Here is a 26,663-nt window from a genome sequence, read left to right as displayed (position 1 = left end):
GGTAAACATACCCCTACTATATGACCCAGGGGTTCCACTCCTAAGTATTTACCTAAAAGAAAGGAAAATATGTCCACAAAGATTTCTACATGAATGTCCATGACAGCTTTATTCATAAAAATCCAAATATCCGTCAACAGGTGAACAGATAAACAGGGTATATCCACACAATGGAATACTACTCAGCAATAAAAAGAAATAAACTTCTGATATACCTAACAACAAGGCTGCACCTCTAAAGCATGCGGAGGGAAAGAAACCAGACACAAAAAAAGTACATACCCTACAATTCCATTTATACGAACTTCAGCTGAGGAATGGCTGTAAAGGACTGAAGGTGTAAGTAAGGAGGTCAGTTAGGAGGCTGTTGTAATAATCCATATGGAAGGTGGTGGTGACTCAGACAAGAGTGGTCACAAAAGAAATAATAAGAAGTGGTCCAATTCTGGACATAGTTTGAAGATGGGACAAACAGAGTTTTCTGAAGAACCGAATGCATGGTGTGTGAGAAAAAGAGAAATCAAGTGTGACTCCATGATCTTGGACCTGAGCAAATGGAAAGATGAGACTGCTATTAATTAAGATGGTGAAGCATATGGGTAGAGCAGGTTGGAAGAGAGGGTGAGAATTAGCAGACCTGTCCAGTTTGAAATATCCATTAGGTGTACAGATGAAGATAACAAGTCAGTAGTTGGATATACAGGAAGAGTTCCAGGCTGGAGATAGAAATTTGGGAGTTTTAACTTATTTTTTCTGGGGGAAAGGATTGAAGATAGGTAGAATTCAAAAAGAAGTAGAAGAAAATATCTAGCCAGATCTTTTTAACTATACAAAAGCAAAGATCCAATTTTTTTTTTTTAAGTTTGGAGGTTATTAATGACTGGAAAAACAAACATTTGCATTTTGGTACCAAAATCTTCAGTACTATTAGCAAAACCCCACATACTCAAGTAAGGTTCAGAGTTGCGAAACTCCTCTGATCTTGTCCAATATTGTGTAGTCTGCAACCATACTGGCAAGGTCTGGGCACTCCACTGCATACCTGAAAGACAAGGAAAGGCTTCCACCTAACAGCCTTTCTCTCTTGCCCTCTCTACCATTTTCCCCTCTGTGGTCAGTCAGCAGGGAAGGGAAAGGAGCTGTTCCTCTCCCTCCCACCTTCTATTTCCTTCTGAGGTCAGAGTCAATACCTTCTGCCTGCATATTGTCTCATTCAGGCAACTATATTTGCTTCAGAAGGCATGTTGCCTTGGAGGCACACTATTAATCTGACTTTAGAGTTGGAGCTTTCAGAGATAACTGCAATCTGTGTGGTATGATTTGAAGAAGCCAGAAAAAATATTTTTTTTTCTCTCCAGATTCCTGAAATTCCACCATTTGTATGAAAGGTGAGAGTGAAATGCTCAACTTTGAATGACCAGTACTGGGGACTCCCACAAGTGAACAAGAAGAAAGAAGAAAACAAGTAGAAGAGAAAAGGAGCCCATGAAAAAGGACGTTTTGAGAGACCAAAGAGAACCCAACCTCACAATTCTGTTAGTGTGAGTTCTACTTGGCCCACTCCCAATACATGGAACTCAGTAAGTCACAAATATTTGTTGAATGAATAGATTCTCATTTTTCTACATTTGAGGAACCGGACCCTCCTTCACTCAAAAAAGAAAAGAAAAAAAGCAATCTTAAACAAAAGACTAAAGAACCAGTTCTATGAATGGGGTTAATTTTCTCTCCTAGGATTCACTTATTTGGAAAAATATCTGTATGCAATTTCTCAGGACCTCACAATATCTCTGGCATTCTCTGACTTGTTTCAGGGTACGGCATTGTCCCACTTTGACCAATCAGAACTGAAAGGATTTCTTTCCCTGGAGGAAAGGCTTTCCAAGCTCACAGGAGAGATGTTTTCCCCTCCGCAGGGCACAAAAAATTGCCCAGGAGGCTGGAGCATCACCAAGGCTAATTCAAACTCCAGACATCACATGCCAAACGTGCCATCTTCGGCCTGGAGTTCCGGAGCGTCTGGGAGCTAAAGGTGAGTGGCTGGCAGAGAATGGCAGGCGGGTGGTGGAGAGGACCCTTGGAGGAGGGGGCGCGGATCTCGCTGCGCAGCGCGCTCTCCCGTCCGGTTTGCAGCGCTCAGCACTTGCACCTCCCTCTGCTCTCTCCTCCACCCCCCTTGCCCTCCCCCTTTCCCTCCCTTTCTCCTCCTCCTCCTGCAGCTGAGGCCGCTGAAAGACCTCGCCAGTTCAGACCCACGGGGCTGCCCTCCCCTGCGCTCTCCCCTTGCTTCTCGGGCCTGGAGCGCAGCGCGGCCGCGCAGGTAGGAGCCCCGAAGCGGGGGTCACACCAGCGCGCACAGTGCCCGTAGGGACGCGCGTTGGGGAGTAAGTGGGTTGACTTGAGGGGTGCAATGGACTTGAGCACTGCCCCACACTGTGCAGAATCTCTCAGGCAGAGGGAGGTGGAGGTGTGTGGTCTCGGAATGTGATCTGTCAGCATGTGCGAGTACCTGGGTGACATCTGTTTGGATGGGCCTGTGTGTGCGCGCTGACAATCAGCGACAAGAATTTGCGCATAAAGGTTTTGAAAGTTTCAGGGGCCCAAAGTGCAAGATTTAAGCCACACCTGGATTCCATGGGAGCTGGTTAGAAGCTGGAGCGCTGAGCAGCTGTCCGGGAACTGCCGCCTGTTTAACATACTGTTAAGAAAGGGGACCTAGCCTCCCTGGGGGCGCCAGGCCGGTGCCCTGAAACTGGTTTCTCCGGCCGTGGTGTGGTTCTCCGGTTGCGGCCCTAGGCAGCCCCGATCCTGAAGTTAGCATTTCGGGTACAGAGGGACTGATAAGGCACTAGTGAATGAGACGCTTTGGATTGCTCCTCTACAGTACCTGGGGCTTTTAAACAAAGCTGCGCACAGAGAACGCGTGGAAATGCCACTCTGAGAGTTTGTGCTGGGAAATGGGAGAAGACTCTCTGAAGGGCAGGTATTCTACTAGTGGAGGAGATTGCTCCCGCGTTTTATTCTGCTGTTTTGTTTAAAAAAAAAAAAAAGTTTGAAGCCAAGGTGACTCATTGGTTTACAGGTATTTCTGCTGAGCTGTGCAAGGAACTTCTCTAGCTGAAGGTCGGAGTACAGGGAAAGCCTTAACGTTTAAGGGAGTATGAGATTTGCTGCCCCACCTCCACCCTTGTAAAAAAAAATGTGCGGTCTCCTTTGAAATTAATTACCCTTATTCTTTCTCTTTCACCCCCTTTCTGGAGCCTGTTGTGTAGATGCAGTATAAAATGTACGCCGTATATCCTTTGTATATATTCAGAGCAGCCGGAAGGAGTAAAGCGAAATGTAATTCCGCAGCAGTTTTACCGTCTTCGGTGCCTCTTTTGGCCAAGGGAAGGTTGAGGAGGGGGAGGGGAGATGAGAAAGTAGATTGAAAGTTGGGTATGATGGAGCCTCAGCCTCCTCCGCCTTCCCTCCCTCGCTTGTTACTTCACAGCTGAAGTGTTATTTCCTCCGCAGCAGATACTAAGCATCGGTTTGTCCTGTGTTTTCTTTGAGATTCACGATGTTGAGAGCCCTTTTCCTAACTATGCTGACGCTGGCGTTGGTCAAGTCACAGGACACCGAAGAAACCATCACGTACACGGTAAGGGGTGATGGAATTTGAGATAAGTGCGGTTCCGCGGGATTCTATGGCACAAGAGAGACTTTATCCACTCCTGCCAGCCTATGTGAGCTGTTCTCTGTGGAGGGTAATAAATTAAAGAAACTTTAGCATAGTTCACGTTTAAGATTCGTTGTAAATTGTCCGTCCTTTCAAAAGTGCATTTAGATCACCATTTGAGATAGGGACCAAAATGTAAGGATTTATGCAGGGCCAAAAAGAGGAACTCCTTTAAAATAAAAACCAAAGTAAACTACATGTTTCCAACACATTCAACAAATTAATGGGTATAAGTAATTGGAAAACCTGGATTCCCATATACATGCAGATGAAACCAAAACTCAAGGACTAAGGCTTAAGTCAAATAAGAATGTTAAACATCACAAAAGCACATCACCTCATTTGTGCATGTGACTTATGTTCTCTTGTAAGTGGACTTTCTTGACTTTATAAAGACTATTACTCATTTACTATATAACACATAACTCATCTAAATGCTGGTCAGATAGACTTTGTGTTACCAGGTTGTGGTATTTGGTAAAATGGTTTTAAAAATTCATTGTTTGAAATTTGGTTTTGCATTTTTCTAATTATCATATCTGATATTTTCAAGTAATTTTTGATTAATTAGTTAATTGTATGGATATAACCAATGTTTAATAAAATATTGAAAATATCACCTTACCCTCTCCCACTGCCAGGGATGGATATGGTGAGAACAGAGGGCAGTACTTAACCTCACTTGTGGTGAGTTTGTTGCACCTCTGTTTTGTGTTTTCTAGTCTTTAATCAGTGTTGTGAGGCAAATGACATTTGTCCTGGATTAGAATATGAAAAACATATTTTTCTACTTGTTCCCAATTTAAAATTAAGTAATCTTACTCAAAAGAATTTGAAAAATTTCTGGAAATAGAACTCTTAAAAGTGAGCTAATCTCAATTACTGATAATAAACATTATCTCACTTTTTTGGTACCATATTATCCCTAGAATGTTAGTATTCATCTGGCAAATGTTCCTTGTTCAGATCAACTATAAATCAAATGGGGTTTAATATAAATATTTTGTTAACTTAATGGTAAATGTAGTTGCTTCCTTTGCTGAAGATAAATAAAGCAAGAGAAATGAATACATGTGTTTTTTATCTTCAAGTGAAATTGTTTTGTTATTCAAGCTAAACTTACTACCTTCTTGGGGAGCTAAAATTAAATTAGCTACTCATTTTTATATTCATCTAATAAAATATTTTATTGATTTTATAATTGCTTATTGTATATCCCTTTCCCTTTGCTAATCCCCTAAATCTTACTCATCTTTAGCAGAGAAACTTCCCTGTTGAATAAACACTATAACAGATTTCCCAGATATGACATCCTTTTTGTGTTAAGATTAGATCCATTCTCTTTTGCATTGTGTATGCCTATTAGTTCATGGTTGAAGGACAAGATGTAACTTTTTTAGTAACTCCACTGTGTAGACTATCTCCTCTTCTCCTCACAGCACAGTATGAGGTAAATGGCATCCATTTCCTTCTGCTGATAGTAGAACTAAAGATTAGAGGGGTACCTAACTTAAGCCAGTAAAGTGGTGAAACTAAATTCAGCCCTGGCTTGTTTAATAGTAGATCCATGCCGAATGCACTAGAGCTGAAGACCTAAAACAAACTGCAAGACTTCTCTATTTAGCATACAGATTTATTCAAGTGAACTGTCATTTTGCCTGGCTTGGAAGATACTTTTCAGATGGATGGGCTCATATCCACAGGATAGCCTCATATTCTCCTTTCATATTAAAGACAGGGTCCATTCAGTTATTTACTCATCAAGTATCTACTGTATGCATAAGGAATTCTCATCACTATCAAAAGAATTTATTTGTTTACAAAAAAAAAAACAAAACAGACCTTAACCTCAGGGAATTTATCCTGGGAAAATACTGTTGAAAAGTACAAAGTTTACAAGCAAGTACAAATCATATTATTAGACAGATTATACACATTGCTAAAGAAATACAAAAGCAAGGTGATAATTAATGTTCATATTGACATATTGAAGGAGGTAGAACTCTGTGCTGGTTTTTGAAGGAAGTAATAACTTTGGATAATTCTAGAAGGTGGAAGAGGCACTTGAATCAGAGAAAGTGGCATAATCAAAGGCTAGAAATGAAAACAACCAAATCAAGTCCAGAAGGTGACAAGGAGTTGGGTAGTGGGGAGAACCTAGAGATGGTCAAAATGGGAGACGAGAGGTCTACAGCCACTGTGAGCTCTTAGATGGAGGAGCAACATAACCAACAGAGTGAAGAAAGATTATCGTGGAGGCTTGTGTGCAGCATGTAGAGCTGTGGAGACCAGCTAAGGAGACCTGCCTACTCATGAAATCAGGAAGGCCTACACCAATGCGGTAGACACAGAAATGAACACAAAGTTAGCAGAGCCTGAAGGAAGATAATTGGAAAAGTTGATGTTAAAGTTGTAATCCTGGGTCCTGAGAAAGGTGGTAGTGCCTTGGACAGTGTTGGGGCAACTGGAAAGAAGTAGTTTGGGAGATAAAGTGAATTTAGTTTTCACTCTGTTAAGTCTCAGAGATCAGTAATACCTCTAAACTCATCTCTCTGTCTCCATTCAGCTACTTACTTGCCAAGCATCTGTTGTGTGCCAAGCAACTCTTGGCTCTTATAAAAGAATTTAAGTTTATTTGTTTGTTTACTCTACTTTTGCTCAATCCTTCCTGAAGCCTCTCCCTCAAATCTGCATCTGATCAGATGTTTTCTTGAGCTAAAAAGTCCTTCAGAGGACTCATCACTTATACCACTGTTTCTCAAGAAGTAGCCCATAGATGACTTGTTTAAGCATCACCTAAGATGCTTCTTAGGAATTCAGATTCCAAGCCCCTTACCAGACCTACAGTCAGAACATTTGGTTGTGCCCAGGAATCTGCATTTTAAAAAGTACAAGAATGATTGTTAAACATGATAAAGCTTGAGATTCACTAACTTTCAAGGTAGAATTCAGTTCCCAGGTTTGGCCCTGCCTACTTCTCTAACCTCACTCCAGTCACCCAGGACTACTTGCAGCTCCTTCCTTCTTTAATAATTTTGCACCTTTGCTTACATGGCCCCTCATCCTAGAATCCCCATATCTCCCTGGAAAAAATCCTGTAAGGCCCAATTCACTTGTAGCTTTGTCCGTAAAGCCTTCCCTTTCACTCTGCCATGTCCACACACAGATTTGGGTAGAGTCCATCACTCTTTTCCACAGGCAACTTGTGTCATGACACCTGACATCTTGCTCCAGCTTATCTAGTGGTCTGTTCTCTTCTGACCTGTTAGCTGCTTGAGAACAGGAATTGTCTTTGCATCCCCAGGGACTAGGATAGTGCCTGGTATGAGAAGGTACTTGACAGATGGTTGAATCAGTGAGTGAACTAGAGAGGACCTGCAGGAACTGAAGCTAGGAGGCAGGCCAGGGTGTGAGAGGGAGGCTCAGGACTCAGCTGAACAGGAATGATAAGGAAAGCCAGGTGCTGGAATGCTCTAAGAAGATTTGGAGAGACAGGGAATAGTCAAGGGCTGAAAAAAAGCACTCAGTTGATTTTTTTTTTTTTTTTTTTGTTAAGTTTACAAAGTAGAGGAAGGGACAAATAAAGCAAAAAAGCAGTCAGAGAGATTGTGGAATATTAGTATCAAGACAGAGAGGAAGAATTCCAAGAAGATGGTTCTGGGCAACTTGGCCCAATCTAAATGCAACAGAAGAGTTGAGACAGCTGGTGATTGAGACAGGATCCCTGAAGCAGTCCAATGCACAGATGTGTCTTAAAAAAAAAAAAAAAAAAGCTACAGAATGTTAAAATACCCATCACAACATCTATCTAGGACCCTAATACAAAGATTATTGCCGTAAGTAGGAAGCTTTTAGAGTGACTTCTTAGAGAATGGACACTCAATTAACTGTCTCCTGCCCCATCTTGTTTTTTTCACAGCAATGCACAGATGGATATGAGTGGGATCCTGTAAGACAGCAGTGCAAAGGTGAGCCAACTTCAAAGACTTCCCATCTGAACACAGCTTTCTGTCTCCATCTCCTTTGTCATTCATGTCCTGTTTGTATTATACCAAAAAGGCATAAGCATGCATTTACATGTTCAGTTTTCCCTCTAAGAAGATTCCTGACTTATTTTATTACTGATCACAGATATTGATGAATGCGACATTGTCCCAGATGCTTGCAAAGGGGGAATGAAATGCGTTAACCACTATGGAGGATACCTCTGCCTTCCTAAAACAGCCCAGATTATTGTCAACAATGAACAACCTCAGCAAGAAACACCAGCAGCTGAAGGTGTGGGTGCAGCTGCAAATGCAGCTGCGACCTCAAGTACAGGCACTGGGGGTATGGCAGCCAGTGGCATGGCAGCCAGTGGAGTGGTGCCTGGGGGTGGTTTTGTTGCCAGTGCTGCTGCTGAAGTGCAGACTAGCCGAAATAACTTTGTCATCCGGCGGAATCCAGCTGACCCTCAGCGCATTCCCCCCAACCCTTCTCACCGGATCCAGTGTGCAACAGGCTATGAGCAGAGTGAGCATAACGTGTGCCAAGGTAAGCATGACTTACTATGCTAATGAGAAAGTTCTTGCCCAAGTGCACCTCGTGGTGAGGGTGATAATAGCTCACATTTACTGAGAGCTTCCCACTTGCCAGGCTTTGTGCTCAGTGTTTTGCCTGCATTATCATATTAAACCATTGCAATAATCCTAAAAAGTAGTTGTTGCTGGCATCATCATCATTTTACAAATGAGTAAACTGCATCTCAGAGAGGTCATCAATGGTTCTCAACCTTAGCTGCACGTATTTAGAGTCATTGGGAGCCTTCAAAACTTCTCTATGTCCAAGCCACACCCTAGCCCAAGTAAATAACCATCTCTGGGGGTGGGTTTCCAGGCATCAGTATTTTTTTAAGCTCCCCATGTTTCCAGTGTGCAGCCAAGTTTGAGAACCAAGGGTCACACAGGTGGTGAGTGCAGAGCCAGCCTTCAAACCCAGGCAGTTGTGGCCAGAGTCACAGCTGTCAAATGGAGCAGCCAGGTTATTCATTTAGAATTTGAAATTGTGCTGTCAAGCTACTCCACAAATATCCTTTAAGTTCTCAAGCTTTCTTTTCATTGAACTTGCCACTGACTTATTTTCCTCACTGAGGAATAAAGAAATGGGATTTCTGCTTCTCATTACGTTTGAGGGAGTCCCCCCCCCTCACATTTATATCTATTTTTAAGCTCTCATTTGAGCACATTTCACTTATATCACTTACACCATGGCACCATCTGCCTGGGTTTTTCTGTTTATTTTCACAAAGAGTACACATCACTGTGTATTCTAGAAACAGCTGTAGACTCATGCTAGCAAAGTGATAAGAATCTTGGGCTTTGAAGATGTGAAGGATATTAACTAACTGGACTGTGCTGGGGGATTTTGTTCCTCTTTGCCTACTTAGCAAACCCTTTCAGATCTGCCTGGAGTGACCACAGGAGCTCCAGGCTCCTTTTCCACTGCTAGGGGCTGACTGGGTAGACCCCATAATACTCCAGAAGTGCCTGATACACACGGGCCCAGGAGTTCTTACCTTCTACCTGCATGAGTGAGGAAGAGAGCACCTTCCTCCCTCAACATTGAAGGGTTCAACTGGGGGCACCTAGCTGCTGCATTAAGTGAAAGAAGCATCTTCTGGTCCTTTGGGGCGCTGCCCCTTATCCACTAGTGTTGTTTTATCTTCTGTATAAAATAGAGTAGATTTTAAATGGTTTATACATGAGGTAAAGAAACCTATCAAGCCCTGATTTTTATTATTTTACATTTTGTGTTCAAATTTTAAGTACCCCACATCAAGAGCTAACGCATGCTGTGATGGTGTCACTTTTCAGAGAGCCTATCATATTAGCATCTGTTTTGTGTTACTGTCATGAGTCAGAATTCCAATATTGATGATGAATGCTTCGGCATCTGCTTGATATTCAGATATTTAATTTAAGGATTATGTCTAAGAAATAACCTTATGAGGTTATTTCTATATATAAATAAATATATTTATACATATAGTGTATGTATTTGAGTGAATATAGGTTTTAAAATACCTTGAATTTATTTAAGATATCAACTTTTAATTGTGCTATTTAAATACATACTTATTTTGCAAGGTTTGGTTGTATTTTTCCTGAAAGTGAAGTTTTGCTGAAATTTTTGAAGTATTGACTTTCATATACTGAGTTACTTTTTACACTTCAGAAGTGTGCTTTAATGGTACTTAGGAGGAAAAACCCAGATAGATTAATGGATCACCTATCAGAAACTATCAAAATAATTTATCATCCATCACTGACAATTGTGATTGAAAAGAAGAACAATGCCTAGAACCAAATGAAGAAGTTCTAGAATAAAACATATTCAGGATTTACAACATGCATTGATTACAGTAGAAACTGTATCATTAAATGTGACTAATAAAAATGAAATCCCATTTAATTTTTCTTAAAAAGATTTAGGCTACCTTATAAAGTAAGTTACTTTTCACACATTAAAATATTTATAATCCTTACTTCTTTGGGAATTTCTTTTTAGTTATAAGTTAAACTATTAAATGCCTTTCTTATGGTAGGTGCTAAATACATATTCATTGATTGTGTGCACACAAGAGTATTTCCAACTCAAACTGTTCTGCATAATACAACCAATTTCTAAAACTTGGGATTGGGGGGTCTGTATCATTAAAAGCAGGGTTAAAAGTTTTTTTGGATGACTTAAGGCTTAAGTTGGATTTCTTCCCACCTCACAATTTTGCAAAGTGCCCATAAATGTGGATTTACTTAATTGTTGATAAAAGGGGGTTATTTCATATGATAACAACAGGATAATCTGTCTAGGGAATCTGACTAACATTAGTCGAGTCACACTTGTGCCCGTTTATTATTGAGCTAATCAAACATGCAGTCCAGCTTCTTCTAATTGCCTGCAGATGTATGACATTCTTATTCCAGGCCAGCAGCACAAAATAATGTTTTATAACCAGTGTGAAAGTGTGGGGACCTCCGCTTAAAACAGTAATGTGCTCCAAGGACCTATATTACTGACATCATTGTGGAGTTTGAAGAGCCTTCTGTTTTAATAAAGATCTCCACTCCCTTTTAAATGTTGCATGCTTATGACCAGTAATCCAAACACATTTACCATGGTCGCGCTGGATTGAAATAAATGAATGCCTTCAGATGAGTCATATTTGTATTAAAATTATTTCTTTTTTCCACATATATTTTTCAACAGGTACAGTTTATCATTACATAACCTAAAAGCTGAGGCCATTTTTTATGGAATGGCTGAAATCTGGATTGTGTTTCAGTGTTAAAGTCAATTGTGCCTTTGAATGGACTATTACCAGCCAATCACAGGCAGCACCTAATAGTTTAAATACCACTAGATATTTTAAAATGTATTCTATTTTATAAATATATTTTTAACCAGCTTTCTATGTTTTAACATTTAGTGAAAACACGATCCCTTTACTCTTTTTCACTTATTTGTCCAGTTTTTCAATTTTGTGTAAAACCAAGAGGTTTAAAATATAACATAATTATCCAAATATCAATTCACAGTAAGCAGGTTTTTTCAGGTAATTGTTGCCAACTGAGCATGATACTGGGGTGCCATTCCCACTGAGAACTTCAAATGATGGATGCCATCTTAGGCAGCTATCAAATTACATGAAGATAATTTCAGTGTAACATACCTGGAGTCATGTAAAAACAAAGTTTTAGAAATTAATAATTTCTCCATATCATATACCTCAGAGACAACAGATATTCATCTGCTCCACAAGGAATTTGGATGAATGGGGAATATACTGTAACCCATTGATAGTTCACTTTATTTTTCTACATCTTTAGTGCATAGTCACTATGTAATCTTCTCCAAAGGAGATGGAGTTAGAAGTCACTAGTTTGAGTTGAGAAAGGATTTTTTTTTTTTTGTCCCATGTAGTTTTCTAAGATCCCTATTCTTATAGGAAAAAAATCATTTGGGAACTGGCAAATAAGAGAACGCATCAATTGCCTAAGTGAAAGGAATTTGTTCACTTAATTGAACTTTCAAAAAATTAGATGTAAGTATTTTGTATAGCTGGTAATTAAGCCATTACTAAACTCAGTCAGGATTTATAAGTATTATTACTAACTTCCAAAAAAAAAATGGCATCAAAAAGTGAACTCGATACAAATGTCTAATCAAGCTAACTGTGGAGCCAAATCCAGAGTGCAATACCTGACTTGTATTATGTAAGGTGTAACTAAGAGACGTGAAAACATACCCTAAGGTTTCCAACAATTCCTGCCTACCCAAGACTGTCCTGTTTGAAAACTAAAAGTCCCATATCTCTGGAGATGCCTCAGTTCTGGGCAAATGACATTGTTGATCACCCTAGCAAAACCCCAGTAACCAAATGTCCTGCGTGTAACAGACAACAGTGTGAAAATCCCAATGTTAGAGCCACATTTTCAGGTTAAGGCATTGTTTGTCCAGTGAGACTGTTTTTTGTTTCCAATTTGTTTTGAACTGTCAAAAACCATATTCCATTGATTTTCATGTACCTGGACAGAGCCTTTTTTTTTTGCAGTTGTCAGGATCCTACCAGTTTGTCAATGAGCTGGTTTCCTCGTTGTTCTACATTGCATATGTCGCATACCTAGACATTAGCACCTACGTACTTAGATACATGTCATAGCATAGGTAGCTCATCTTTCCTCTTTTCCGCTGGGAAAAATTTTACCACACAGCCAAGTTAAACACCACACTTCAACTATAAAGTTTTGTTTCCCAAATTTTTTTTTTTAATTTCAATGATTTTATTTGATTTTTATCATTATTATCTATGACGCAGGAGCAACTAAAAAGCTAAAAAGAAAAAAAGAGTTGCCTTTTATAAAGCCTAAAGTAACAAAAGAATTATACTCAAGGTTAAAAAGCTCTACACTCTTGGGGATCATCTGTTATCCTCTGCACATTTCTTTATAAACATAAGGATAACCAAAATACTATTTTGAAAAGGAAAGAAGTTATTATCTATACATCTACTTTAAAAAAGAAAAACTTGAACTAACATGTACAAATTCTCAGATGCTAGGGCCATCTTTCTTTGACTTCATTCATTTGAAACTTAAATGATCTTATATCCAAAAGAGGATTTATAAATTATAGTGTAATCAAGTAGCTTAGCATTCTTAGAATTGTCACTACCAAACAGCTTTCAGATAACTACCTTTTTGTTGATCCTCACTAATGTCATTAGGGCCTCTAGTTGCTTCAGTTAGTTTTGTGAGGAAATGCCTAATAATTACACAGTTCAGTGAAGAGCTTTGATCTCAGAAAATAGATACTTTGTAAAAAGAAGACTATAATTGAGTGAATTATGATATTAACAGAAAAGAAATATTTAAAGCAGAAAGTAAAATGGGTACTTAGTCGGCTTACAGTTCATTGTTTTTAGCTTTTAATTACCTTTGAGCATCTGAAAATTCTCTAAGGCCACATAAATGGATTGGAGTTGAGTCTACAGAGAAAACTTAATTACTTTTTAAATGAGTTGATACTGTGTAATAGAAGTGATTGATTTCCTCCTGAAAAAACTAGCATTATTTCATAATTTACTTTTCCAAATACTGTAGTTATCGAATTTCAGTTAATTTAAGACTCATTTTTAATATACATTTGTAAATAATATGTACATATATATGATTCATGCATAGTCAGAAAATTCCTTCATAAAAATTGAATGACAAGTATTTAAGGTGGAAGAATGGAAGGGTCAATATGGTCACTCTTCTGCAACAAAAGACTAAGTTATATAAATATCTAACTCAGTGATTTCTAAAGTGTGGTCCCCAGACCAGAAACATTAGCATCATCCAGTAACTACTAGAAATGCAAAATCTTGGGCCCCACTAGACCTACTGAATCAGAAACTCTGGGGATGAGGCTTGGCAATCTGTGTTTTAACAATTCTATGATTTCGATCCCTGCTCAAGTATAAGAACCAGTGCCCTAACTTAATCTTAACTTTAGGAAGCTTCATTCAGTTATAAAAAGGACAGAGAACAGGGTCAGAATACTTTACATGGGACATGAGAAGTAATGAAGAGAAAACATCAAAAACATACATTCTGCTTATAGGACAGAATAATATTTCTATTTCACTTCTCTCACTTCCTTATTGTTATCACTAGTGCTCTAATCCCCATACTTGATTGGTCACGAGTCCTGGTTAGGACTATATCCCTGAACCAAGGACATAATATGTGTGATCTAGAGGAAAAGGGGGCATCTTGCATATCTCTATAAAACCCGCAAGTGTAAAATACTATAACTGCCCTTAAGTTGTCAGTTGGTGAAACTCTCAGTTATGTTGTGGCTGTGATAACAGCTGGTGCTGTGATACCGGTACCTTCTGTAGGCATCCCCCTTACACTGATTGTATAAACTTGTGAGTTGAGGCATGGTTCTTTGGAGGTTCAGTTCATGCAGAGTCACAAAAGAGGAGGAGGTTGACTAATTTGGGCCTTAAAGTGTGTTTCAGTTACCAGAGTGGTAGGAGATCTTTTCAATATCAGGTGCATAGCTGACATCTCAGATTCTGTGACTATCATGAGATATTAAAAGAGTATCCACATAAGTATCTTCTATTTAATTTAAACTTGATCAAAGATTTCCTTTCCGTCAAAAACAAGAAGATTCTTATTAAAACTAGCTAACACAACCTGTGGAATGAATTTTCCTCTCCCCATAGAAACAAAAAGAAGCAGATTAGAGTAGAATTGCAAGCCTGGGTAACTTCAGGAATGTGCACTGATACTGGTTCATTATTTCTTTCTCCAGCAGAAAGTTTCAAACTATAGTCTCTGAAATCAACAAGTTGCCCCATTTGTAAGGATTGCCTTTGCACTTATTGAATTATTGGCACAATTTTATTCTTCGAAACCAAAGAATAAACAAAATTTGTCCCAAATGTGTTTGATTTTGCATGAATGTACAAATAAGTAATTCACACCACATCTGAAATTCATTAGCTTCTTTTTCCAAGAGGTAACTGCAAATTGCACACTCAAAAACAGAACTGATCAAGAAAACTGCATTCAGATATTGGCAGAAGAAAACAGTTGTCTTTGCAAGCATTTAGCCACAACTGCAGGCTTGAAGCTTGAACCTAAATGATTTGTAAACATTTAATAAAGATGAAGTGAAGAAATGACATAAAAGGAAGGCTAAATGCCAGGATACTGGCAGCAGTATGGATAGCTTAATGCTGTAAATTTCATATGACCACAGATTAAAAAGAGGGACAGAGAGTCAATCAATGTTAGGTAAGTGTGTATTAAATAGACTTAAAAATAGATTTTGGCTAACTCAAATTCTAAATCTTGAACTACCTCTGAATTAATTGTACTTCCATACTAGTCAAGTGTAACCAGGCAATATCACAAGTGAAATTGATCAAACACAACACCATTCAGTTAACTCAATAAATTCAAATTTGTGAACCACTTTCTGTTGTTCTTTGATAGAATCAAAACAGAAGGATGGAGTGGCCATTTTCCTTAGGGAACTTGCCATCCTTGACCCATGAATTATCAAATAACAATAAAAGAAACAAAATATTGCTCAGTAAAATAACACATGGGACATCACAAGAAGCACAAAATGAATCACCCAAAGTAGTAGCAATGTGTGATACAGATATCCTTACAATTTACTAAAATCCATATTTGGACAGAAAAAGAGAACAGATTCCCAGGAATGTGGTCAAGAACAAAAGTTTGGTTTCTCCCAGACTTAGAACATTTAGAAGAGATGGAACATTTAGATGAGAATGATGATGAGATGTTGAGAGGTCTGATGAGGAAATTAAGATCCAAACAGCAGGGGAAGTAAATATCTTGTAGCCATTCAGGACAAGTGAAAAAGCTCCTTTGTGTCCATGTTCTTTCTACTGGAGAATGGTTTCCCAGGAAAGTCCCCCAGAAGCAGTGTGCTACTGATAGGAATGCTAACGAAGTAAGGGGTAGGAGTATGTGGAGGAAAACAAAATTAGAAAGTACACATGATGCTGAAGCACTACAGAGCAAACATCTTTGACTAGTTCCATCCTCAGTAACTCTCCCCAGCAAAATACTAATCTGTTCCTCCAGCTCTGTCTCAGTATCTTCCCAAACTGTGTCCTGTTTTACCTATGATTGAAAAGGCACCAAGCAAACGTCTTGTTTGTGTGTGTGTGTATGTTTGAATAAATGAATGTTTTTTAATCATCAGAGAATTTAGGCTTAAAACTTACCCTGAATTTTGAAACCATCCTTGAAAGTGAGCTATTATGTACCATATGTGTATAAGGTATAGTTCTCAACCATATATGTATCAAACTTCTATTAATAATGAAGGTCTTAGATATCTTGTTCCCATTTCAAGTTTAAGCCACTTGAAAGTAAGAGCTATAAAGTCTATTCTTTATATTATGGATTGTGAGGTTTTTAATAAATGTTGGTGAATAAATAGGTTGCTGTTATTCCTAGAGCAAGACTAGTAATTAGAAATACTATAATTCTTTTAACTTTCTGACAAGCCATTTAACCAGTGAGTGCATCTCTGTATCAAATATATTCCTCCTCAGAAATCTAATGGTGAATAATGAAAATACAGTTGAGTTGGGGAAATGTTACTATTTATGATATTTGAAGTGAAAGTATCATAACGCTGGAAAATATATATGTGAGTCCTCTCTAATATTGTGAAGAAACTCAAGGCATTGAGGGAAGCTTTATAAAGTAAGAGTAAGAAATGAAGAAGAGATCACAGCAATCCATCTTGGTCCTTTCCTTTGACTGCAAGCCAGAAACTTTTTTTTTGGTTATGTAATTTTTAAAAAATTGAATTATAGTTGATTTACAATATTGTGTTAGTTTCAGGTCTATAGCAAAGTGATTCAGTTATGTATATATTTTTTCAGATTATTTTCCATTATAGGTTATTATAAGATATTGAATATAATTCTCTGTGCTATACAGTAAATCCTTGTTGCTTGTCTATTTTATGTATAGTAGTTTGTATCTATCAATCTCATACTCCTAATTTATCTTCCCCCTACCTTTCCCCTTAGGTAACCATAAGTTTATTTTCTATGTCTGTGAGTCTGTTTCTGTTTTGTATATAGATTCAGTTGTATTATTTTTTAGATTCCACATATAAGTGATATCAGATAATATTTGTCTTTCTCTGTCTGACTTACTTTAACTTACTATGACATTCTCTAGGCCCATCCATGTTGCTGCAAATGGCAATCTTTCATTCTTTTTAATGGCTCAGTAATATTCCATTTTATATATATATAATACATATATGTATATGTATTATCTCACATCTTCTTAAACCAATAATCTGTTGATGGGCATTTGGGTTGTTCCTGTGTCTTAGTTATTGTAAATAGTGCTGCTATGAACATTGGGGTGCATGTATCTTTTTGAATTAGAACTTTTCCAAATGTACACCCAGAATTAGGATTGCTGGATCATACGGTAGCTTTATTTTTAGTTTTTTTAAGGAACATACATACTGTTTTCCATAGAGGCTGCACCAATTTACATTCCCACCAATGGTGTAGGAGGGTTCAGTTTTCTCCACACCCTCTCCAGAATTTATTATTTGTAGACTTTTTGATGATAGCCATTCTGACTGGTATGAGGTGATACTTCATTGTGGTTTTGATTTGCATTTCTCTAATAATTAGTGATACTGAGCAACTTTTCATGTGTCTGTGGGCCATTTGTATGTCTTCTTTGGAGAAATGTCTATTTAGATCTTCTGTCCATTTTTGATCAGGTTTTTTTCATATTGAGTTGTATGAGCTGTTTATATATTTTGGATATTAACCCCTTGTCAGTTGCATCATTTGCAAATATTTTCTCCCAATTCGTAGGTTGTCTTTTAATTCTGTTGTTGGTTTTCTTTGCTGTGCAAAAACTTTTAAGTTTGATTAGGTCCCATTTGTTTATTTTTGCTTTTATTTCTTTAGCCCTGGGAGACTGATCTAAGGAAATATTGCTATGATTTATGTCAGAGGATGTTTTGCCTATGTTTTCTTCTAGGAGATTTACTGTGTTTTGTCTTATATTTAAGTCTTTAAGCCATTTTTAGTTTATTTTTGTGTATGAAGTGAGGGAGTGTTCTAACTTCATTGATTTACATGCTGCTATCCAGTTTTCCCAACACCACTTGCTGAAGAGACTATCTTTTCTCCATTGTATATGCTTGCCTCTGTTGTCAGTGGTTAATTGACCATAGGTCTGTGGATTTATTTCTGGGTTCTCTATTCTGTTCCATTGAGCCATATGTCTGTTTTTATGCCAGTACAATGCTGTTTTGATTACTGTAGCTCTGTGATGTCTGAAGTCTGGGAGGGTTATTCCTCCAGCTTTGTACTTTTTCTTCAATATTGCTTTGGCAATTCTGGGTCTTTTGTGATTCCACATAAATATTAGGATAGTTTGTTCCAGTTCTGTGAAAAATGTCCTGGGTAATTTGATAGGGATCACATTAAATCTGAAGATTGCCTTGGGCAGTGTGGCCATTTTAACAATACTGATTCTTCCATGATTTCTGTATATTAATCTTGTGTCCTGCTACCTTGCTGAATTCATTTATTAGTTCTAAAAGTTTTTGTGTGGTGTCTTTAGGGTTCTCTATATAGAGTATCGTGTCTTCTGCAAATTGTTAGTTTTACCTCTTCTCTACCAGTTGGATACCTTTTATTTCTTTTCCTTGTCTGATTGCTGTGTATTGAAACTACCCTTTTAAAATCTATTTGGTTCAAATATTAAAAGGTAGAATCCAGGAAAGTCACTTAGTTGGCTGTAGGTAACTGAAAGAAGCACAGTTCTGATCTGGTCCCAAGGTAGGAAGAGCTGAATTTCTAGATAAGTGAGAAGGAAATCCATGGACCCGAGAGGCCCAAGAAGAAAGAACCCAGCTTGCTGAGGTCCCCTTGAGAAGTAATAACTGGCTTGTACTTAACTTTAGGTGAAATAAGAGTGTGACGTAGGCAATGGAACTAGAAACAACCATAAAAACTGTGTTTATAGCTTCATGTGTGCCCATCTGAAGTGAAAATCATGACAGAAATTGTAACTGCCTTTGTACATATAGTTAAACCTCAAAAAGCTCCAGGGGCTGTAGTGGAATAAGTTTTGCACTGTAAACAGCTGTGTGTGCTGCAAAGCATCTAATCCTACTCCCTTGAGTGGAAGTGTGGAACACAATCCAAAACAGGAAACAACTCAGGGGTTCCCACTCAGTGTCCACCCTGGAGACCAGGTTTATCACAACCTGGATTAAGGAAGAATTTTTGCTCAGTGGTGATCAGTTATGTTTCACTTGTGAAATATTTTGCAGCAAAGCCTGCCTCTCACACATACATTCACAAAATGAGTATGCCATTAAATTGTCACCCAATTTTACTATTTTACTACTCACTAAAAAACTTAAATATCTCAATATTTTAATATACCAAAATTACTAATAGCAGTGTAAGTCTGTTTTTCAGAATCTTATGTTGAATCCTTTGAATTTTTTGTTCTTTTAAAGAAGCTTCTTAGAAAATTAGTTCAACTTTAATCCTTCTCCTAAAATATGTGAGCAATTTAGGTATCTGGCATCATTCAAAACCTCCCAGTGAATTTTTTCCCTAATCACTGCTTTTCATCATTTAGGATCTAAAGAGATACTATTGTGTAAGATAGTTTTCTCTTCTTATCCGTGTTCTGTTCTGAACAGTTTGTGATATCAGAAGATACCTCATCTAAAAAAGGAAAGGACACCCCAAAAGAATTTGTTAAAAGACACCTTAAGGAAACCTGCCTACACAAAGAAAGGCTAAATGCTCCCTTTCTTGCCTAGATTTAGTTTATTCCAACTATTTACACTCACACATGTGCATACATACACATTCCCGTTCAAGTTCATGATCATCTACATGCATGTGCACAAACATGTAATGCACCATTATTTTTGATAGGAAAGTAACATGTACCAAATTAAACTGATCAAAGATGATAATGCTTCTAAAATGATTCAGAACACAGTTCCCCTATCATTAATCTTATAAAATCCACACTGGGAACTGCTTTGTTAATTCATGTGTTTACCTATCATAAGAGAATAGGTCACCTTAGACAGCTACTACACAATGTAACCAACAAAGAACTTTGTTGCATGGAGTACAGAAAGAGTCAACAAAATAGAAATGAAAGTGTTAAGGCGTAACCCCTAAGACTGTTGTCTTACACCTCTGTAGCATCCTGGCCGAGTCTTGACTAATCTTTCTTGGAGATTTACCTGGATTCCATCCTTACCTATCTTTATATTCTCTAATGAGCAACTGAATTTTTAACAAAATAAACTTTTTAGATAGACCATCACAGAGTGAATTAGAAAATAACTTACCTGGGACTGACATTGAATCCCCACACTCTTTTATTCTTTGGTAAATTATATAGTCAACATATAGTCTGGAATAAAACTCCACTCAACAAGCAAGGCAGAAAATTCCAGTCATTCGTGACTAATTAAACTTCCCAGTAAAAGCTGTGGTCCCTTTTTGTAAAAATAGCTCATGACCTGGCATATCAGAAGAACCCTAATCCAGGGAGGGAAATAGCCAGAGGAAAAAGTCCTTCCACAGAAACTGGTAAAGATGCTAGGCTTTATTCTGAACTTCAATTGCATGACCTCCCTTTCTTAATAATCGGGGTTGGGGGGAAGCTAATAATAAAAAGAAACTAAATGAAAGAAGGAAATTTAATCGTGGTGCAATTTATACAGCTAATGATAGTTATGAAAAACCAGGGAAGATTATTTGGTAAATAGTTCATTTTTAAAAAATGTTAAAGAGCAAAACCATTGTAAAATAAAGTTCAACTCTAAGTAAACTAAAAAATCTTCTCATTGATTTTTCAATTTAAGCAGAAATGGATTTTGTAAGCATGCCAGAGCAATAGTTTCCAATAAACCAAGCTATCACAGATGGTTAATACCTCAAATAGACTATCAAAATATCACTCTAGAAAAGAGCTTGGGCTACTTATTTGTCATTGTAAAAACCTGGCCACAAATATTATTAGGGTTCTAACAGAGTTTGAAAGAATTTTTGGAAAAGTTGGTTATAATACCAAAGTCAGGAGGTAGGCAGAATTACACATCCCCAAAAGTATTATGAATCCATAACACAATGGTTATAACTGTGTCTCATATTAACAGGGAACAGTTTATAGTGACGAGAGAATAAGGAAGACCTCAATAAGGAAGTCTGCAGAATTATTTGATTAAATATGAATAATGTTTTGAATCTTCTCAAAAGCTTAAAAAATCAAGTAGAGGTCCTGAGAAGTGGGTAAAACTAACTGCAAGCAAATGTCCTGCCTATTCCTCTATGTAGATCTTGAATTAGGAAAAGAAGAATTACTACAGATTCAAAGTCAGACTAAGCCTTTGCAACTGATTTAGAGAGCTCCATTTTAAAATTATTCTAGTAGATGACACATCCCTGTTATGTCAGCTCTATTACTCAGCAGAAAACACCACTTTCACTTTTTAAAGGAGAAGAAATAATTTCTCTGTTACAGTTAGGTGAACCTCTTAACTACAAAGATCATAACTGGGTAACTGCAGTAACTGAAAATTCATGACTTAAGTGTTGCTTGTCCATTGATCAATTTTAAATATAGTAGTCCCCACTTATCTGCAAAGATCCCAATGGATGCGCAAAACCATGGATAGTACAAAACTCTATATATACTGTTTTTTCCTATATTTACATACTTATGATAAAGTTTAATTTATAAATTAGGCACAGTAAGAAATTAACAATAATAATAATGAAATAGAATGATTATAATAATATACTGTAAAAGATGCATTTTATAAATAGTTATGAGGTATCTCTCTCTCTCAAGATATCTTACTGTACAGATTTAATGCCTTTTCCATCTTACCTTAGCACTTATCACACACTGGCCATAATTTTTAGTTTGAGGTTTAACAGCAAAACTAGCACAAATTTCTTTTTCCTTCTCAATTTCACATTTAGAAGATTCATTCTTACTGTGAATCTTAGCAACCTCAGCATACAACTATTTTCTTTCCTTATTAAGTCAAGAACTTTCACCTTTTCACCTAAAGAAAGCACTTTACAGGCTTCTCTGTGGCATACCTGAATTGCCAGCATCACTGCTCTTGAGCTTTGGGGCCATTATTAAGGAAAATAAGAGTTACTTGAATACAAGCACTGTGATACCTGAAATAGTGGATCTGATAACTAAGATGCTACTAATCGACTGAAGGGCAGGATATGCTGGACAAAGGGATGATTCACATCCCGGGCAGAATGGAGTAGGATGGAGAGAAATTTCATCATACTATTCAGAAGGGTAGGCACTTTAATACTTATACATTATTTCTGTAATTTTTACATTTAATATTTTTGGACAATGGTTGACGGTATGGGTAGTTGAAACCTCAAAAAGCGAAACTGCAGATAAGGGAGGCTACTGTATACATACCACGTTATTATTAGGATGAAACTGTGAAGCCAGTTATGGGACTTCCCTGGCTTCTCTGCTGAGTGACTCAAGTAACAGTGACACTCTCCCCTCAGCACCACCTACTATCACCACACACCACTCAGTTATGAAAATCAGTTATCCAAGGAAAAAGCAAAAATGCACTAAACACTTGTCAGGGTAGAGGCCAGGATTGTAGTCACATTCGTGGGGGGAAAGGCAAAATAGAGCAAACAGCTGAGCCATGACCTTCTCTTCGAGGAACCTCCTCTTACTCTGGGAGACAAGAGCAGCTGTAAGAGGAATGAGAGGCAGAAAAACAGAAGTGGAATGAAGCCAGAAGAGAGATAAAAAGAGAGCAAGATAGGAGAGTAGAGGACAATGAGCAAGCATAAGACTATCCTAATCAAAAACAGGTTCTACTGAAGTATGTCCTAAAATAGTGTTACAATTACCACTTCCCACCTATGTGTATATGTATAAATCCATATTTTCCTCAAAAGACTGATGAAGAATAAAAGAAAAGGTGGCACCTGAATAAATCAGTTTTGCTGTTTTTATAAAATTTGCTGAGGGATTCTTTAAATTTGGGCTTCAATTGTCTAAGACATTTTTGAGAATCTTCTATATGCTATGTGTGATAGACCAGTGATTCTCATACTTTAATGAACATACGAATTACTTGGGGATCCTATTAAAATGAAAATTCTGATTCAGTAGGTCTGGGGTGAGACCCAAGACTCACATTTCTAACAAGCTTCCAGATTTTGTTGCTATATATAGAGCCTGTCTTCCAGTAGCTGACAATTTGTGCTTCCCACCAAGAAGCTGATATGTCTAGGCATCCTTCATTCTCTATTTTCTGCAGTTAGTAAAATGTGGTATAATTTGGATAGAATTAGATCTGCATGTGATGGGGATTTTTTTCTGAAACGATATTCTTCTCCTCTTGTTAGTTACTCAGTTTCTCCAATATAAATTCCATTGTAACAGGTACAGCTGTAATATATAGCTATTTCCCTTGCTTACTAATTAATAGAATTTTCTCCCGTAGTGGAATGTTTTTATACTTGAATGCTCAGGAGGATCCCACAAAGTAGTCCTTGGCAGCAAAGAGTGGCTGAAACTCCATGAAATTCAGCAAGAGACAAAGGTTCCCATTTGAATCTTCCCCTACATAACTCTGACTGTATTAAACCAGTTAACCTCTCTAGGCCTCAGCTTTCTCAGCTGTTAAAATTAGGAGTTGTCCTTTCCAACTCTCATTCAAAATAATTTTAAAAGAATGAGAAAAAGAAAAAGAGAGGTAAAGAGAGTGCACTTTGTCTAGGTTATAAGCCTTGGAAGTGTGGTGGCGGCGGTTATAAGGTTCTTGATTGGTACATGCTTGGCATTTAAACTATTTATATTGATAGGAGCTCTTCTTTGCCTTTAGGTTGGCATTTCTGTCAGGAAAACATACCAGAGCAAGTTAAAATCTGCCCTGAAAAGAATGCAGGTGCATTCTGTGATTATAATAGCATTAATGACTCAGAAACAAAAAACCAGACAGTTCTAATGACTTGAAGCTTTATTGACAAAACAGTTCACACCTAGTACTGGTTGTTTGCTAAAAGTCTGGACCAAATCACTGAAGCTTTAAAAGCTAGATCACTGCAGTCTTTCCCTCAGGCACTGACATGGGTAATTATCATGGTTCATGCCACAGCCAAGAACTCCATTTCAATCCTAGCTCAGAAAGGAGTTATTTTTATTTTGATGCACAGTAAATACACTTTTGCATGTATCAATATAAACTCATTTAAAATGTAAATGTGCCAACACTAACTGTTACAGGCTTTTTATTATTTTCTTGATTTTGAATTAAGATTTTCTACCTTCATGGGGGGACATGAATACCTTTCAGCAAAAAACAACCTGTTTAAAGTCTACAAGTTTGTTCATTTCACATTTCAGGATTTTTTTCAGCCTCAGACTCAAACCAGGATTACAACCTCAGGGTCTTTCCTGAGCTCGCATTATTATCTATTACACGGGAACCATATTGAAGTTCATGCACTAGTTAGGTGTTGCCACATTGCAAGTTACCCTACAATGTAGAAGCTTACAGCAACAAACATTTATCTCACAACATTTATCTCTGGGGCAAGAATCAAAGTACAGCTTAGCTGGGTCCTCAGGCTTTGGGTCTTTCACAAGCTGCAGTCATCTCAAGGCTTGACTGGGAAGAATCCACTTCCTAGCTCACTCACTAGTGGTTGTTGGCAGGATTCACTTCCTGCTTCCATTCCTCGCAAGTTCTTCCTCCATCAGTTCCTTGCCACATAGACCTCTCCCTAGAGCATATCTTTTTTCTTTTTTTTTTTTAATTTTCTTTTTTGTTATTGTCCTAGAGCACCTCACAACACAGCAGCCCTCCTCATCAGAGTAAGCAAGTGAAAGGACAGGAGAAGTTGCCAGCAAGAGAGAGAGTGTTAATAAGACTGAAGTCACAGTCTTTAGTAACTCAATCACTGAAGTGACAACCCATCACTTTTGCCATATTTTGTTCATTAGAAACAAGTCACTAGATCCAGCCCGCAGTCAAAGGTCTGACTGCCAGGAGTTTGGGGTCATTGGGAGCCGTGTCAGAAGCTGCCTACTACAATCTGTAATTAAAATTCCCCCTGAAATGATTCCATCCAAACCTTTAGAGTTAATTTTAGAATTTTAAATGGTTCCACAAAGCAAAAAACAAGTTAAGAAGCAAAATGCACCCACCTTCCCAGCAGTGCAGGAGACTGGATGACTCATTCAGATATGCATCTTAATGGGTGTGGTTGAAACAGGCAAAGTACTGTCCAAAAGAAGAACCCCACAGCTCCTTTTGAAGGAGCTGTTAGAATAGAATACCCTTCTCTTCTTCATGGACAGAGGACTTCTAAAATGCTATCAATCCTGTCCAAAACCACTCCTAAATAATGACGAATATATCCTTTGATTTTTAAACTTTTAAAAATTAAAATCCTCCTTTACTCCACTCTACAAATAAACAATATCCATGAAACAAAAATGTTATGAACAAACACAAAAAATTCCTTTATTTTTGCAGATTAGCATGTACCCACATGTCTATTATATAAAAGAAATTTAATAAACATTGTTCTTGCTTCAGTGTGAACTTTTGTCCTAGACATCTGTGATATTTGTGTGTTTGTTAGGGAATCATGGAAAATGTTCTCCATCTCTCTCAGAAATCTCTGTTCTGTTTTGGTCACATTTTTCTTCCTACAGCCTATTCAAAAGCCTGTGCCTAGAATCGTCATTTTTGTATTTAAATATGTTTACATCTTCTCTTTTGCCTCAAAATTTTACTAGGAGACTGAATATGTACTGAATATGACCTAAGGTTACAATAAGTAAGTTGTTTAAGACTTAAAAATTCAGAAGCCATAAAATCCAACATGATGAAATTTTTTGAGACTCTAAGGAGTAGGTATCTTGATAAGAGACAGAATAGCTGTTTTTTTTAAACAAGAAGGTGCTAATGAAGTAGAATAGCAATCAAAGGAAAAGAGAAAAGATATATGAGCAAAAACAGAAAAATCAATGACAGCGGAAACCAAGCAATTGAACAATGTGTAGGAGGATCTATAAAATCAGATGGTGACGTGTAGGAAAGGCTACCAACCACATCTAGTCTCCTCAAAAGAATATTCTGGTAGCCAGATTGTAACGTAACCAGAGGGAAGGAATAGAGAAAAGGCTAATGCAGCTATTAAAAAGGAGTAACCAAAATCCAAAGGAAAGTTTTTTTTCCCTTAAAGAAAATGGAAATGGACCAAATGTTCTTAAATCGCTTTTTAAAGTACATAATACAGCTCTGTATGGAGAGCAAGTACATTTTCTCCTTGGTTCACTCTCCCCCAGAATTAAGTGTCCAGGTTTTCTCAGGTGTCTTTGATGCAAATAATAAAAACCTCTGTGGGCTGTTGAGTGGGTAGTAGGATAACTTGGTGCCTTAGCAGCCAGGTAGAAGCCGGCCTCTGGCCTCAGGCCTGGAGCAATCCCAGGAGGCTGGTCTGGTCCATGAAGCAGGCACTGAGAGCTGGGGCAGCCCTCCGAGGGGCTTCCCATCAGATCTGGTTCACTTTACCATGAAGTCCAGAGGGGAAAAAAAGCACTATGCTCATAAGATTTCCTCATATTCAGCCATCCATTTGCTAATACATTCTCTTGACATAAGTAGCCCCACTAAATTCCTCTTTCCTCATCACTAACTCTAAAATGACAGCTTAAGGATTATCCTTTCTGCCACTTACCGTGAAACACAGCTCCAAACCAGTTTGTTGTAGGTTTCTGAGCTTAACCACATAGCTCACAACTGAGTGGAT

At 37.8% G+C, this 26,663-nt stretch overlaps 2 protein-coding genes across 5 annotated transcripts in view; one reads left to right on the top strand and one right to left on the bottom strand.

Moving 5' to 3' along the window:
• CCDC85A (coiled-coil domain containing 85A) overlaps positions 1–26,663 on the bottom strand; it is a 1,028,435-nt gene that overhangs the window by 815,667 nt on the left and 186,105 nt on the right. The gene's annotated exons all lie outside the window — the stretch shown is intronic.
• The window catches only part of EFEMP1 (EGF containing fibulin extracellular matrix protein 1), a 59,065-nt gene continuing 34,308 nt past the window's right edge, over positions 1,907–26,663 (top strand). The window contains exons 1-4 of one of the 2 annotated variants that reach the window (XM_045514367.2): positions 1,907–2,032; positions 3,556–3,643; positions 7,641–7,689; positions 7,853–8,254. In XM_045514367.2, coding sequence (XP_045370323.1) covers positions 3,563–3,643; positions 7,641–7,689; positions 7,853–8,254 — 532 coding nt within the window. In that variant the 5' untranslated portion in view covers positions 1,907–2,032; positions 3,556–3,562. Of the gene's footprint in view, positions 2,033–2,161; positions 2,321–3,555; positions 3,644–7,640; positions 7,690–7,852; positions 8,255–26,663 lie in introns of those variants that run through there. The other variant, XM_010951880.3, reaches the window with a different exon arrangement.

The sequence above is a fragment of the Camelus bactrianus genome, chromosome 15, assembly GCF_048773025.1.
Source record: "Camelus bactrianus isolate YW-2024 breed Bactrian camel chromosome 15, ASM4877302v1, whole genome shotgun sequence".
In the NCBI taxonomy this organism is placed as follows: domain Eukaryota; kingdom Metazoa; phylum Chordata; class Mammalia; order Artiodactyla; family Camelidae; genus Camelus; species Camelus bactrianus.
This window is presented reverse-complemented; position numbering and strand designations above follow the sequence as displayed.